At 50.0% G+C, this 12,773-nt stretch overlaps 1 protein-coding gene across 3 annotated transcripts in view; it reads left to right on the forward strand.

The window, feature by feature from the left end:
* Nucleotides 1–383: 383 nt before the first annotated feature.
* Nucleotides 384–12,773, forward strand: part of mysm1 (Myb-like, SWIRM and MPN domains 1) — a 142,553-nt gene continuing 130,163 nt past the window's right edge. Inside the window, exon 1 of one of the 3 annotated variants that reach the window (XM_072511000.1) lies at nt 384–889. In XM_072511000.1, coding sequence (XP_072367101.1) covers nt 834–889 — 56 coding nt within the window. In that variant the 5' untranslated portion in view covers nt 384–833. The remainder of the gene's footprint in view (nt 890–12,773) is intronic. The other 2 variants (XM_072510999.1, XM_072511001.1) reach the window with 2 other exon arrangements.

Here is a 12,773-nt window from a genome sequence, read left to right on the forward strand (position 1 = left end):
AAAGACCTGGTGACAGAAGACAACCCCTTGTTGCACTCTTTTTGTAGCTATCCGATCATGTTGTTCATTATCTATTCTGACTGCCGTTTTCTCCCATTTTGGCCCAGTCTAAATTCAGAAGCAATATTAATCTTTCCATTAAACCTTTTCATTCAATGTTCAAGTTATGTAATATTCTTGACGGGCTGGTTTAGCACACTGGGCTAAATCGCTGGCTTTTAAAGCAGACCAAGGCAGGCCAGCAGCACGGTTCGATTCCCGTACCAGCCTCCCCGAACAGGTGCCGGAATGTGGCAACTAGGGGCTTTTCACAGTAACTTCATTTGAAGCCTACTTGTGACAATAAGCGATTTTCATTTCATTTTCATATTGAAAACATCTGGTCCTGCCTCACGCCTGTCAAATTCCTTGGTACAATCTGTAAAACATTGGGGATTATTGTCCTTAACACGTTGCATTTTTTGTTCTTTTGCCCACATTTGTGCACTCATGAGGATTCATAGATTTATTTTGATCTATGTTACTTACAAAGGTCTTCCAGATTTAACCCAGAGTAGTGCACTTTGTTGCAGTTGAAAGCACGGTTAGTTGAGCAATACAGTTTGTTGGGATTTTTGAATGGATTCTGGGGCAAAACGCCCAGTTATAAACATAATCCTTGCCGTCAATGGAAAATTCGAGCGTGTGTTTTTGGTGTAACCAAAGTGCTGTCCACGAGCAGGACTTTAAATCAGGCATTGAACCCGAACGATGCCGTTGAGATGTTGTAGGGGGCGGCAGGCGAGCGAGCGGAAGTGCTGGGTTGATGCCGGAAACGGCGTTGTTGGTACAATATGGCGGAGGAAGTGGATGTGGATATTGAAGGAGATGGAGCAGAGCTGAGCCTGGGGTAAGAGGAGGGACGGGGGAGGGAGGGGTGTGAGGCGCTGCTCCCGGAGAGGGGACACGAGGCCAGCTTGTCGCCGCTGAAGCCGCCCAGGGGAAAGGGATCCGGCTGGGGTTGTTTATTTCTCACTTGTCAGATCATTTACTTTGTAAAACATTTTTGTCTTCACTGGAAGGAGGGGGACAATCACTATCCAATGTGCGCTGCTGCCTTTATAAGCGACACACTTTGCAACCTTTTATTCAGATTAACGAATGTGTGTTTTAATATTTGCAATAGTCAAACCTACAGGAAGATGTTTGGCTGACCCCAAAGCTAATGAATGAAGTACGTACATCCTGAGGATAGTCTTGCGCACTGCGAGTTGCCTCACGCAAAAAATATTTCAGTGTCGAGATATTCTGTTTTTATTGGTGGCCGTGGGGTCCTGGTCAGGGTACCGGGAGATCTCTACTGACGTTCTTGTAAGGAATTTCAGGGGAGCATTTATATCCACTTGAGACAGTTTGCAGTGCCGCAGTTCATCTGACTGCAAGGCCGAACTAATAAATGTGTTAAAGTCCCTTCGGAGTCTGAGGCGAAAGTGCTGTCGCTCACCCAAGGATAAAGGCAAGAAGGCAGGCAAGGGAACAAAATACGGCAGTAAGGTTGAAACAAAATAAATACATCTGGAATCGTAGAATGGTTACAACACAGTAAGAGGGCATTTTACCCATCCTGTGAGTGCTATCCCTCTGAAAGAACAGTTCATCTAATGCTATTCCCCTGCCTCTTCCTTGTAGCCCTGCAAATATTTCCTTTTCAGATAGTGATCCAACTTCCTTTTGAAAACCTTAATTGACCTACCTCCACCACACAGGTCTGTAACCACTCCATGCATGAAATGTTTTTTTCCTAATGTTGCTGTTGCTTCTTTTACCTTAAGTCTGTGCCCCTTCTTCCAATGGGAACAGTTTCTCCATATCTACTCTGTCCAGACTCCTCATGATTTTGAATACCTTCATCAAATCTCCTCCCCTCTCAAGGAAAACTCTCAACTTCTCCAATTTCGACTACATAAATGAAGTTCCGCATCTCTGAAACGATTCTCTAGAATCTTTTCTGCGCCCGCTTGATTGCTACCCCTTCTACAAACATTAAATCCCTCCACAGTGACAGCCATGTGTACCATCACCAAGGTTCCTTCGGCAGCACCTTCCAAACTCACGGCCACTACCATCTAGAAGGACAACTTGAGATACTTGGGGGCACCACTGCCTGGAAGTTCCCCTCCAAGTGGAGCCCATCATCCCGACTTGGAAATATATCGCCATTCGTTCACTGTCGCTGGTCAAAATCCTGGAACTCCCTCCCTAACAGCACTATGGGTGTATCTATACATCAAGGATGCAGCGGTTCACGATGAAGCTCGCCACTACCTTATGAAGGGCAATTAAGGATGGGCAGTAAGTGCTGGCCTAGCCAGCAACACCCACATCCATAAATTAAAAATAGAAAAAAGCCCTCTGATGGCTTATGCCTCTGCTACTGTTGCTAGGAGATCTGCTGTGATGATGCGTCGTGTTTGTCCTCCACCACCCTCACACATTCACTGTAGATCATCTGTAACCACTCTGAGATCCATCACTCAACTACTCGGTTGACTGCTGCCCTCCAGATTGCCCTCTAGTACAGAGCTCTGTAACTTTTCAACTCTAACCAAATGGCTGAAGTACTAATATTTCTGAATATCACTTTTTAGAGGTTTCGCTTTTGTAATTTCAAATATCTTCATTTGTCATAGCCGGGAGGCAAAATTTTTACCATACATCTCAGCACCCATATTTCAAAGGCCTCTATTCACTTCAACAGATCTTTATTTAATGATAATCACTTATTGTCGACAAGTAGGCTTCAATAAAGTTACTGTGAAAAGCCCCTAGTCGCCACATTTCGGCGCCTGTTCGGGGAGGCCGATACGCGAATTGAACCCGCGCTGCTGGCATTGTTCTGCATTACAAGCCAGCTGTTTAGCCCACTGTGCTAAGCTAAACCAGATTTATTGTCCAGGTTTCTGAGACAGTCAGGAAAGTAGTATATGTTGCAAGCTTGAATTTTCTTTTTTTTAAATAAATGTTTTATTGAAGTTTTTCCAGTGAGTGTTTTTACATAACAAAAATAGAAATACAGATAGTAATTTAAAAAAAAAACAATAAACATAGCCCAAAGCTTACAATGAAACTACTTCCACAACAGAATTTAAAACATTTTTTTTAAAAAACAGAACAAGGTGGGTTTTGGCTCCATGGCCCACTCACATTATATCAACAGTGCCCCCACCACTGAACCCCCTCCCTCCCCCCCCCCCGTCCCCAGGATACTGCTGCTGCTGACACTTACTGCTCCCCTAGAAAGTCAAGGAAAGGTTGCCACCGCCGTGAGAACCCCATCAAGGACCCTTTCAAGGCGAACTTTATTCGCTCCAGGCTGAGGAACCCCGCCATATCGCTAACCCAGGTCTCCACACTCGGGGGTTTTGAGTCCCTCCACATTAACAGAATCCGTCTCCGGGCTACCAGTGAGGCAAAGGCCAGTACCTCGGCCTCTTTCGCTTCCTGCACTCCCGGATCCTCCGCCACCCCAAATGTCGCTACTGCTGGGCTGGCCTTCACCCGAGTGTCCAAAACCCTAGACATCACCCTTGCAAACCCCTGCCAGAATCCTTTAAGCGCCGGGCTTGCCCAAAACATATGGGCATGATTCGCTGGACTCCTCGCACACCTCCTGTCCTCCACCCCAAAAAAACCTACTCATTCTTGCTGCTGTTATATGCGCCCGATGCACCACCTTAAACTGGATTAATCCGAGCCTGGCACATGATGAGGAGTTCACCCTGCTCAGGGCATCGGCCCACAGGCCCTCATCCAGCTCCTCACCCAGCTCCTCCCACTTATCCTTCAACTCCCCCACTGAGGCTTCCTCCACCTCCTGCAGCTCCTGATATATGTCCGACACCTTCCCCTCCCCTACCCAGACTCCAGACACCACCCTATCCTGGATCCTACGTGGGGGTCAGCCGTGGGAATGTCCCCACCTGTTTTGTAAGGAAGTCCCGAACCTGAAGGTACCTGAACGCATTCCCCGGGGGCAGGCCGAACCTCACCTCCAGCGCCTGCATGCTGGGGAAAACCCCGTCTACAAACAGGTCTATGCTCCAAGAATACCCTTTTGACTCGCGGGGTTTTATTCGCCCACACAAATCCCGTAACAATCCTATTCACCCGCTTAAAGAAGGACTTGGGGATGAAAATGGGGAGGCACTGAAATACGAAGAGGAACCTGGGGAGAACCGTCATCTTCACAGTCTGCACCCGTCCCGCCAAGGAAAGCGGGAGCACATCCCACCTTTTAAACTCTCCCTCCATCTGCTCCACTAGCCGGGTTAAGTTGAGCCTGTGCCGGGCATCCCAGTTCCTGGCCACTTGTATCCCCAAGTACCGAAAGCTCCTCTCCCACTATCCTGAGCGGGAGCTCCCTCAGTCTTTCCTCCTGGCCCCTACCGTGGACCACGAACAGCTCACTCTTCCCCACGTTCAACTTATACCCCGAGAACCTCCCGAAGTCCCCCAGGATCCGCATGACCGCCCCTATCCCCTCTAACGGGTCCGAAATATACCACAGCAGGTCATCCGCGTAGAGGGAGACCCGGTGCTCCTCCCCTCCACGCACCAGCCCCCTCCAATCCCCCGAAGGCCTGAGCGCAATGGCCAACGGCTCAATTGCCAGGGCAACCAGCAACGGGGACAGGGTACACCCCTATCTCGTCCCCTGGTGCAGCCTGAAATATTCCGATCTTAGCCGGTTTGTGGACACACTCGCTACAGGGGCCTGATACAGCAGCTTGACCCACCCTATAAATCCCTCCCCGAGGGCATCATGATAATATTCAGGAGCCTCCTCACGTTCGCGTTCAGCTGCCTGCCCTTAACAAAACCCGTCTGGTCCTCCCCAATCACTCCCGGGACACAGTCCTCTATTCTGGTGGCCAGAATTTTTGCCAACAGCTTGGCATCCACGTTCAGGAGCGATTTCGGCCTGTAGGACCCACACTGAAGCGGATCCTTCTCCTTCTTCAGGATAAGCGAGATCAATGCCTTTCTCCTTTGCCTCATTGAAGGTTCTCATCAGGAGCGGGCTTAGCAGCTCCGAGAACTTCTTATCGAATTCTACAGGGAAACCGTCCGGGCCCGGGGCCTTGCCCGTCTGCATGCCTGCCAGCCCCCTGACTACCTCCTCCAACCCAATCGGGGCGCCCAGTCCCTCCACCCTCTCTGCTTCCACCCTTGGGAACCTCAACCGGTCCATGAACGGCCTCATCCCTTCTCCCCTCCCCGGGGGGTTCCGACTTGTATAACCTTCCGTAGAACTCCTTCATTGACCCTCTCTGGGCTCAGCACCATGTTGCCTTCACTATCCTGCACTCCCCCAATCTCTTTGGCCGCCTCCCTCCTGCGCAGCTGGTGCGCCAGCATCCTACTCGCCTTCTCCCCATACTCATAAACTGCCCCCCTTCGCTTTCCTCAGCTGCGCCTCCGCCTTCCCCCTGGACAGCAAGTCAAACTCCGCCTGTAATTTCCGGCACTCGTTCAACAGCCCCCCCTCTGGGGCCTCCGTGTACCTCCTATCTACCCCGAGTATCTCTCCCACCAGTCTGTCCCTCTCCGCCCTCTCCTCCTTCTCTATGGGACCTAATGGAGAGTAACTCTCCCCTAATGACCGCCTTCAGAGCCTCCCAAACCACTGCCACCATCACCTGTCCTGTGTCATTCGCTCCCACACAATTCTCAATACTCCTCCTTATCCGCCCGCACACACCTCTTTGTCCGCCAGCAGCCCCACATCCAGTCGCCAGAGAGGGTGCTGACCTTGTTCTGCCCCCAGTCGCAGGTCCACCCAATGCGGGGCCATGGTCCGAGACCGCAATGGCCGAGTATTCTACCCCCTCCACCCCCGGGATTAACGCCCTACTCAACACAAAGAAGTCTATTCGCGAATAGACTCTATGGATATGGGAGAAAAAGGAAAACACCTTCGTCCTTGGTCGCTTAAACCTCCAGGGATCCACTCCCCCCATCTGGCCCATGAACTCCCACAAGGCCCTGGCCGCCGCCGGCCTCTTTCCCGTTGTGGACTTGGTACGATCCAAGCTCGGATCCAAGACCGTATTAAAGTCCGCTCCCATAATCAGATGACTTATCTCCAAGTCCGGGATCTTACCCAACACGCGCCTCATAAAGTCCGCATCATCCCAGTTCGGGGCATTTACATTCACTAACACCACCCGGGCCCCCTGCAGCTTGCCACTCACCATTATATACCTGCCCCCCTTGTCCGCCACGATGCTCCCCGCCTCAAACAGCATTCGTTTACTGACCAAAATGGCCACTCCTCTGGTCTTTGAGTCTAAACCCGAGTGAAACACCTGTCCCACCCATCCTTTCCTTAGCCTTGTCTGGTCCGCGAGCTTTAAGTGCATCTCTTGCAACATGGCCACGTCCGCCTTCAACCCCTCCAAATGCGAGAACACGCGGGACCGCATCCCGCCGACTAGCCATCTCCCTTTTTCGGCCAACCGCATGCCCCCGCCTCCTTCCTCCAGCTCTCCCCCCGGCGGCACCTCCATCCATACCCCTCACCTGGCGGCGCCCCTTCAGTCAGCAAAGCAGCAACCCCCCCCCCCCCCCCCCCCCCAGCAAGCAACCGCTTAGCTCTGGTTTCCCCCCCATTGTGCTTCCATGAGTCAGCTCACCCATGCTGACCCCGGTCGCTCACACCTCTATATACCAACCCTCAACTTGTTGCCTCCTTTGGGCCACCCTACCCCCCTCCCCCGCAGGGTAGAGGGGTAATCGCCATCTGGGACCTCCCCGTGCGCCGGACAGCCCGTCCTGGGCGTTTCCCGCCCTCTAGCACCGAACACCTGGAAAACAAACAACAAAACCCCCAACCAAACTAGGGCAGACATGCCCATAAACCTATGCTTTACCCGCCGTCCTCCCCTCGGTCCCTCCCCACTCGCACATTTCACCCCCATACAACAGTCCCTTAGTTCAGGTCCAGCTTCTCCTGCCTGATGAACGACCATGCCTCGTCTGGGGTATCAAAATAGTAGTGCCTGTCCTGGTATGTTACCCACAGTCTCGCCGGGTGCAGGAGCCCAAACTTCACCCCGTTACCGTGGAGGACCGCCTTCGCCCGGTTAAAACCTGCACGCCTCCTCGCCAGCTCAGCTCCCAGGTCCTGGTAAATTTGGATCTCGCCATTCTCCCACTTCTCCGCTCTTTCTTTGCCCACCGCAGGAATCGCTCCCGGTCTGCCAACGCTGAAACCATATCACCATCGCCCTCGATGGCTCGTTGACCCTCGGCTTTCTGGCGAGAACCCTGTGCGCCCCATCCAGCTCCAAGGGCCGCGGGAAGGCCCCCGCGCCCTTCAGCATCCCCAGCATTGTGGCCACGTACGTGCTCGCGTCCGCCCCATCCGCTCCTTCAGGAAGGCGCAGGATCCTGTTGCTAACTTTTGGTTGGCTCTTAATTCGTGATTTGCTCTGTTTGTGAAACCTTTGCTCTAGAGTCGCCATGTATCTTTATGATACCGCCACTAGGTTCAAGTTCAAGTGATGATCAATAACTCAGCACACCAATTAGTAAGATTCAAATCAAAACACATTTATTATACACAGTAAATCACTACTTATGCATAAACTCCACTTTCTAGACTATTTCTATCACTAAAAGGCCTATACTGAGCTTCGGATTGGCCCACCAGGTCAGGGGAACAAATGGCCTTTCGTTCAGGTCCTGAGTCTGCAGGATTCAAAAGCTGGTACGGACTTGTAGCTAGGAGTGCCTATCTCGTAGCGAGCGTTGACTTGATACTTACTTGGTTGGCGTGGCCGCCGGACAGTTCACTCTCAGGGGTTGCTTCACGTTGCTGAGTGACCCTGCCCAAGAAGGACGATTTGAACTTGGGCTTCACTTTATAGTCCCCAGGTGCTTCCCGCCCTTCGGGGCGGACCCCGTACCTGGTTCCAAGTGATTGGACGGCGTTCCGATCATTTGGATCGATTTCTCCAATACTGGAGCTGTTCCCTGATCGCTGGGCGGTCCCTAAATGTCCGTTGGCCTTCCTTTGTCTTGGCTCCTGCTGGTGCCGAGGAGTCTGGCTTGGCTTTATTCACCTTAACTGCTGCAATTGTGCCTTGGAATTGCTCATTACTATCAGATGGCTGCTGGTTTCAGTGGTGTCTGTTTTTTTACAGGTTTCAATACACATGATTTCTGTACTTGCTAGTCTTTGCCTGTGTTGGCTGAATTTCCCTTCAGTCTTTGCGGTTCTCCATTTTAAGTCGGGAAGTGGCCAACCCAGTTGGCTACAATCCGCAGATTGTGGCTCCGAGACCTGCACTCAAGGTCATCCAGCCTCTCCTGCCATCTCTTATGGAGTGCCTCGTGCGCTTCCACTTTCACTGCCAGGCCCAGGATCTCGTCCTCGTTCTCCGCCACCTTCTTCCTCACCTCCTTGATCTCCTTCTCCTGCGCCTTCTGGGTCACCACAATTCTTTCCATGGAGGCCAGCATCTCCGTTTTCAGCTCCATGAAGCAGTGTTTAAGGAGCTCCTGCTGTTCTCTGGCCCACTGGGCCCACACCTCCCAATCTTCTCTGGCCGCCATTTTGTCCTCCCGGACCTTCTCAACCTTCTTCCCCGGGTTTGCGCGTCTGCCGGCTCCGCTCCTGGTCCTCTCCATGCACCAGCGCGGGGGGGGGGGGGGGAAGAGTCTCCCACGTCTGTTCCCACACCGGTCCCTCCTGTTAATTGCCGGCGCCGCTCCTTTTAGCGGCTCAAAACACCGATCCCGGCGGGAACTGCCGTTTGTGTGACCTAGCAGGTCATGTCCGCTACCGGAAGTCTTGAATTTTCATATTAACATGCCCTTTATCTTCACAAAATTAATTCTGGTTATCTCTATCCTTCCAACTTCTGCATCACATCTGCCATCCTCTGTTATCATTTGTCCTAAATAGGCAGACTTATTTACTTGTTCTAGCGCGACACCATCCACTTCAGTCTTCAGCCTAGACATTATAGGAAGGCACTAAAAATTAAAGTGTGGTGCCCTGAACCGGATGCAATACTCCAGTTGAGATGGCACCAGCGTTTAACATAACATTTTTGCTTTTGTTCTCTATACTCTATAATAAAACACAGGATGCTGTATGCTTTATCACAGCTCTCTCAACCCGTCCAGCCACTTTTGATGATTTACGCACATCTATGGTCAGGTCCCTGTGCTTCTGCACCCACTTTAAAATGTACCCTTTTATATTGTCTCTGCATTCTTCCTACCATAATGAATCACTTCACATTTCTCTGCATTCAATTTTATCTGCCACCCCTCCTTCCACCAACTTATCTTTTGAAGTTCAGTTCACAATGCTTCCAAGTTTTGTAAGATCTGCACATTTTGAAAATTGAGGGTTGGCCACGTTAAATTGCCCCTTAATTGGAAAAAATGAATTCGGTTCCCTAAATTTTTTTTTTTTAAAAGGTATGGATAACGTAGACGTGGAGCTGATGCTTCCTCTTGTGGGGCATTCGAAAACGTGGTCTCCTCTATATCGGAGAGACCAAACGCAGACTGGGTGATCGCTTTGCTGAGCACCTTGGTCTGTGCGCAGTCAGGACCCTGACCTTCCCTTTGCTTGCCATTTTAACAAAAGATCCTGCTCCCATGCACACATGTCTGTGCTTGGCCTGCTGCAATGTTTCAGTGAAGCTCAATGCAAACTGGAGGAACAACATCTCATCTTCCGGTTAGGCACGCTACAGCCTTCCGGTCTCAACATCGAATTCAACAACTTCAGATGATTAGCTTTACTCCACCTAGACCCATTTGTTTTCATCCCATTTCATTTCAACTGTCTTGTACCATTTCTTTCTTTCTTGTCTTTCCTAATATATATTTAACACCCCCCCCCAATCTTATCCACATTTCCTTACCCCTTCTCCCCTTTGCTTTCCCTTCCCCTCCCCCACATTTCCATCTGTCACAGTTTAGCCTCTGATGTTAGTTTCTCTGCTGTTTGGCCTCTCACACCTTTTGTTCTCTTTGGGGACTGTCATTAGCACTCTTTCCCCTTAGTTTCTGTGGCCATTAGCACCCCGCTTCCCAGGGTTTCTGTGGCTATGACTCATCTTTCATTCTCACTCCACAGTATAAATATTCCCCACATTCTCTGACTGTTAGCTTTGACAAAGAGTCATCGGACTCGAAGGTTAGCTCTTTTCGCTCCCTACAGATGCTGCCAGACCTGCTGAGATTTTCCAGCATTTTCTCTTTCGTTTCAGATTCCAGCATCTGCAGTAATTTGCTTTTCTTCTAAAACGAGAGGTCATTATCTTCGAATAAGAGGTAGCAAATTTAAAGCAGATTTGAGGATAAACTACTTCTCCCAAAGGGTTGTGAATCTGTGGAATTCGCTACCCCAGAATGCGGTGGATGCTGGGACAATGAGTAAATTTAAGGAGGAGTTAGACAGATTTTTAATTGGTAATGGGTTGAAGGGTTATGGAGAAGGGGCAGGATGGTGGAGTTGAGGCCAGGATGGGATCAGCCATGATCACATTGAGGGTGTTAGACTTGGGAGGCTAAATTACCTGCTCACAGTCCTAGGTCATGTGTTCTAGGGAGGAGATGCTCTGGCTGATTTCTCAATCCAGCTCTTGGTCTGTAACATTGCAGGTAGCAGATGAGGAACATATCAGCCATGATAGAATGGCGGAGCAGACTCGATGGGCTGACTGGCCTAATTCTGCTCTTATATGTTATGAACTTATGAAGTCGTCCGCATATAGGGACACTTGATGTTCCACTCCACCACCTCTCTTCTCCACTCCATCGAAGCCCGAAGCGCCATTGCCAATGGTTCAATTGCCTGTGCAAAAAACAATGGGGAAAGTGGACATCCCTGCCTTGTTCCCTGGTGCAAACAAAAATATCCCAAACTTGTTGAGTTAGTGCAAACACTTGCCATGGGGGCCCTGTACATTAACCTAATACAGCCAATAAACTCCGGCCCAAAACCAAACCACCCCAACACCTCGAAAAGATACCCCCACTCAACCCGATCAAAGCATTCTCCCCCGATCAAAGCATTCTCCGCATCCATAGATATTATCACCTCCGTTTCTTGACCCATCAGGGTCATCATCACCACATTTAACAATCTCCTAATATTAGACGATAACTGTCGCCCCATCACAAACCCTGTCTAGTACTCTGCTATCACCCCCAGCACACAATCCTCTGGACGCGTTCCCAATACCGTGGCCATCGACTTCGCATCCATGTTTAACAGCAATATCGGTCGCTAAGAATCGCACCCCTCTGGATCCTTGTCCTTCTTTAAAATAAGCAAAATCAAAGCTTTTGCCAACGTGGGCGGGAGCTGACCCCTGGCTAACGAGCCATTGAGCATTTCCATTAGATGAGGCCCAAACTCCGCTGGGAATCCAGACCCGGAGCCTTCCCAGACAGCAATAAACCAATGCACCTCATCACCTCGAACAAAGGCACCTCATCACCTCCTCCAGCCCAGGTGGTGCCCCCAGCCCTTGCACTTTCCCTCTTCCACCACCAGGAAATCCAAGCAATCCAGAAACTGCTTCATGTTTGAGATTCCGCCCTTCCCCCTCTGGGGATGGGGGGTTACAGCCCCGATAAAAGGCCTAAAACACTACGTTCACCTTCTCTGCACCAGAGACCACCCTGCCCCCAGCGACACCCACATCCGTAAATGAATTTTTAAAAAAATTACAATTTTCCATTCTTCAAGCACCATTCTTGAGTTTGAGAAAGATTGGAAAATTATGGCCAGTGCCTCTGCAATTTTCACGCTTGTGTCTTGGATGCATCTCATTCAGTCTTCATACTGCACTTCTGTATAATTCAGAATATATAGCAAATGTCAAGCTGCGTCTGGTTTTTTGGGAACTGAGCTTTGTTATTTTATCGTATTGTCAAGTTCACATGCAGAAAACTGGGATTTCTTGTCAAAACTCAAGGCCGGAGGTAGATAGCTTCAGACACAATGATAAGTAAGAGTGTTGCCTATTAATTTGGCTCTGTTTAATTACGTTTGCTCAAGAGTCGCCAGGTATCTTTCGACACTGCCACAAGGTCTAGAACCGAATACTGATCAAAGACTCGATACACTAGTTAGTAAGTTCAAAGCAATGCTCATTTATTTATACACAGTCAAATCTACTCATGCATAAAGCTCTACAACCTAAACTATCACTATTACTAAAGCCTATACTTAGCTTCGGGTGCCCACTCAGTCAGAGGAACAATGGCCGTTGCTCGGTTCTGAGGCTGCTGGGTTGAGCTGTTTACAGGATAGCAACTAGGAGCGTCTATCTCGTAGCGTGCGTTGACTTGGAACTTACTTGGTCTGGCGTAGCTGCTAGGCTGGTCTCTCTTCGCTGAGAGCCAAGGCCAAAGAAGAAAGATTCTCCCTTGGGGAATACCTTTTATACCTAAAAGGGCTTCGCGCACTTTTGGGCGGGCCTTGAACTTGGCCTCAATTAATTGGGCCTTTCCCAATTATTCTTATCGGTCTTCCTCCAATAGAGGGATGGGTTCCCTGGTTGCTGGGCGTGTCCTAGATGGCTGTTGGTTTGCTTTGTTTGAGTCTCCTCTGGCGCCGGGGTGTCTGCCTTGACATTGTTTTTCTAAATGTTTCCCTTTTGTCCCCGGAGATAGCTCATTAGTATGTAGATGGCTTAGCAGTTTCTGTCCTGTCTGAGAGCTAAGGCTCTAATCAACAGAGAGACCTTGCACCTGCT

The sequence above is a fragment of the Scyliorhinus torazame genome, chromosome 7, assembly GCF_047496885.1.
Source record: "Scyliorhinus torazame isolate Kashiwa2021f chromosome 7, sScyTor2.1, whole genome shotgun sequence".
In the NCBI taxonomy this organism is placed as follows: Eukaryota; Metazoa; Chordata; class Chondrichthyes; order Carcharhiniformes; family Scyliorhinidae; genus Scyliorhinus; species Scyliorhinus torazame.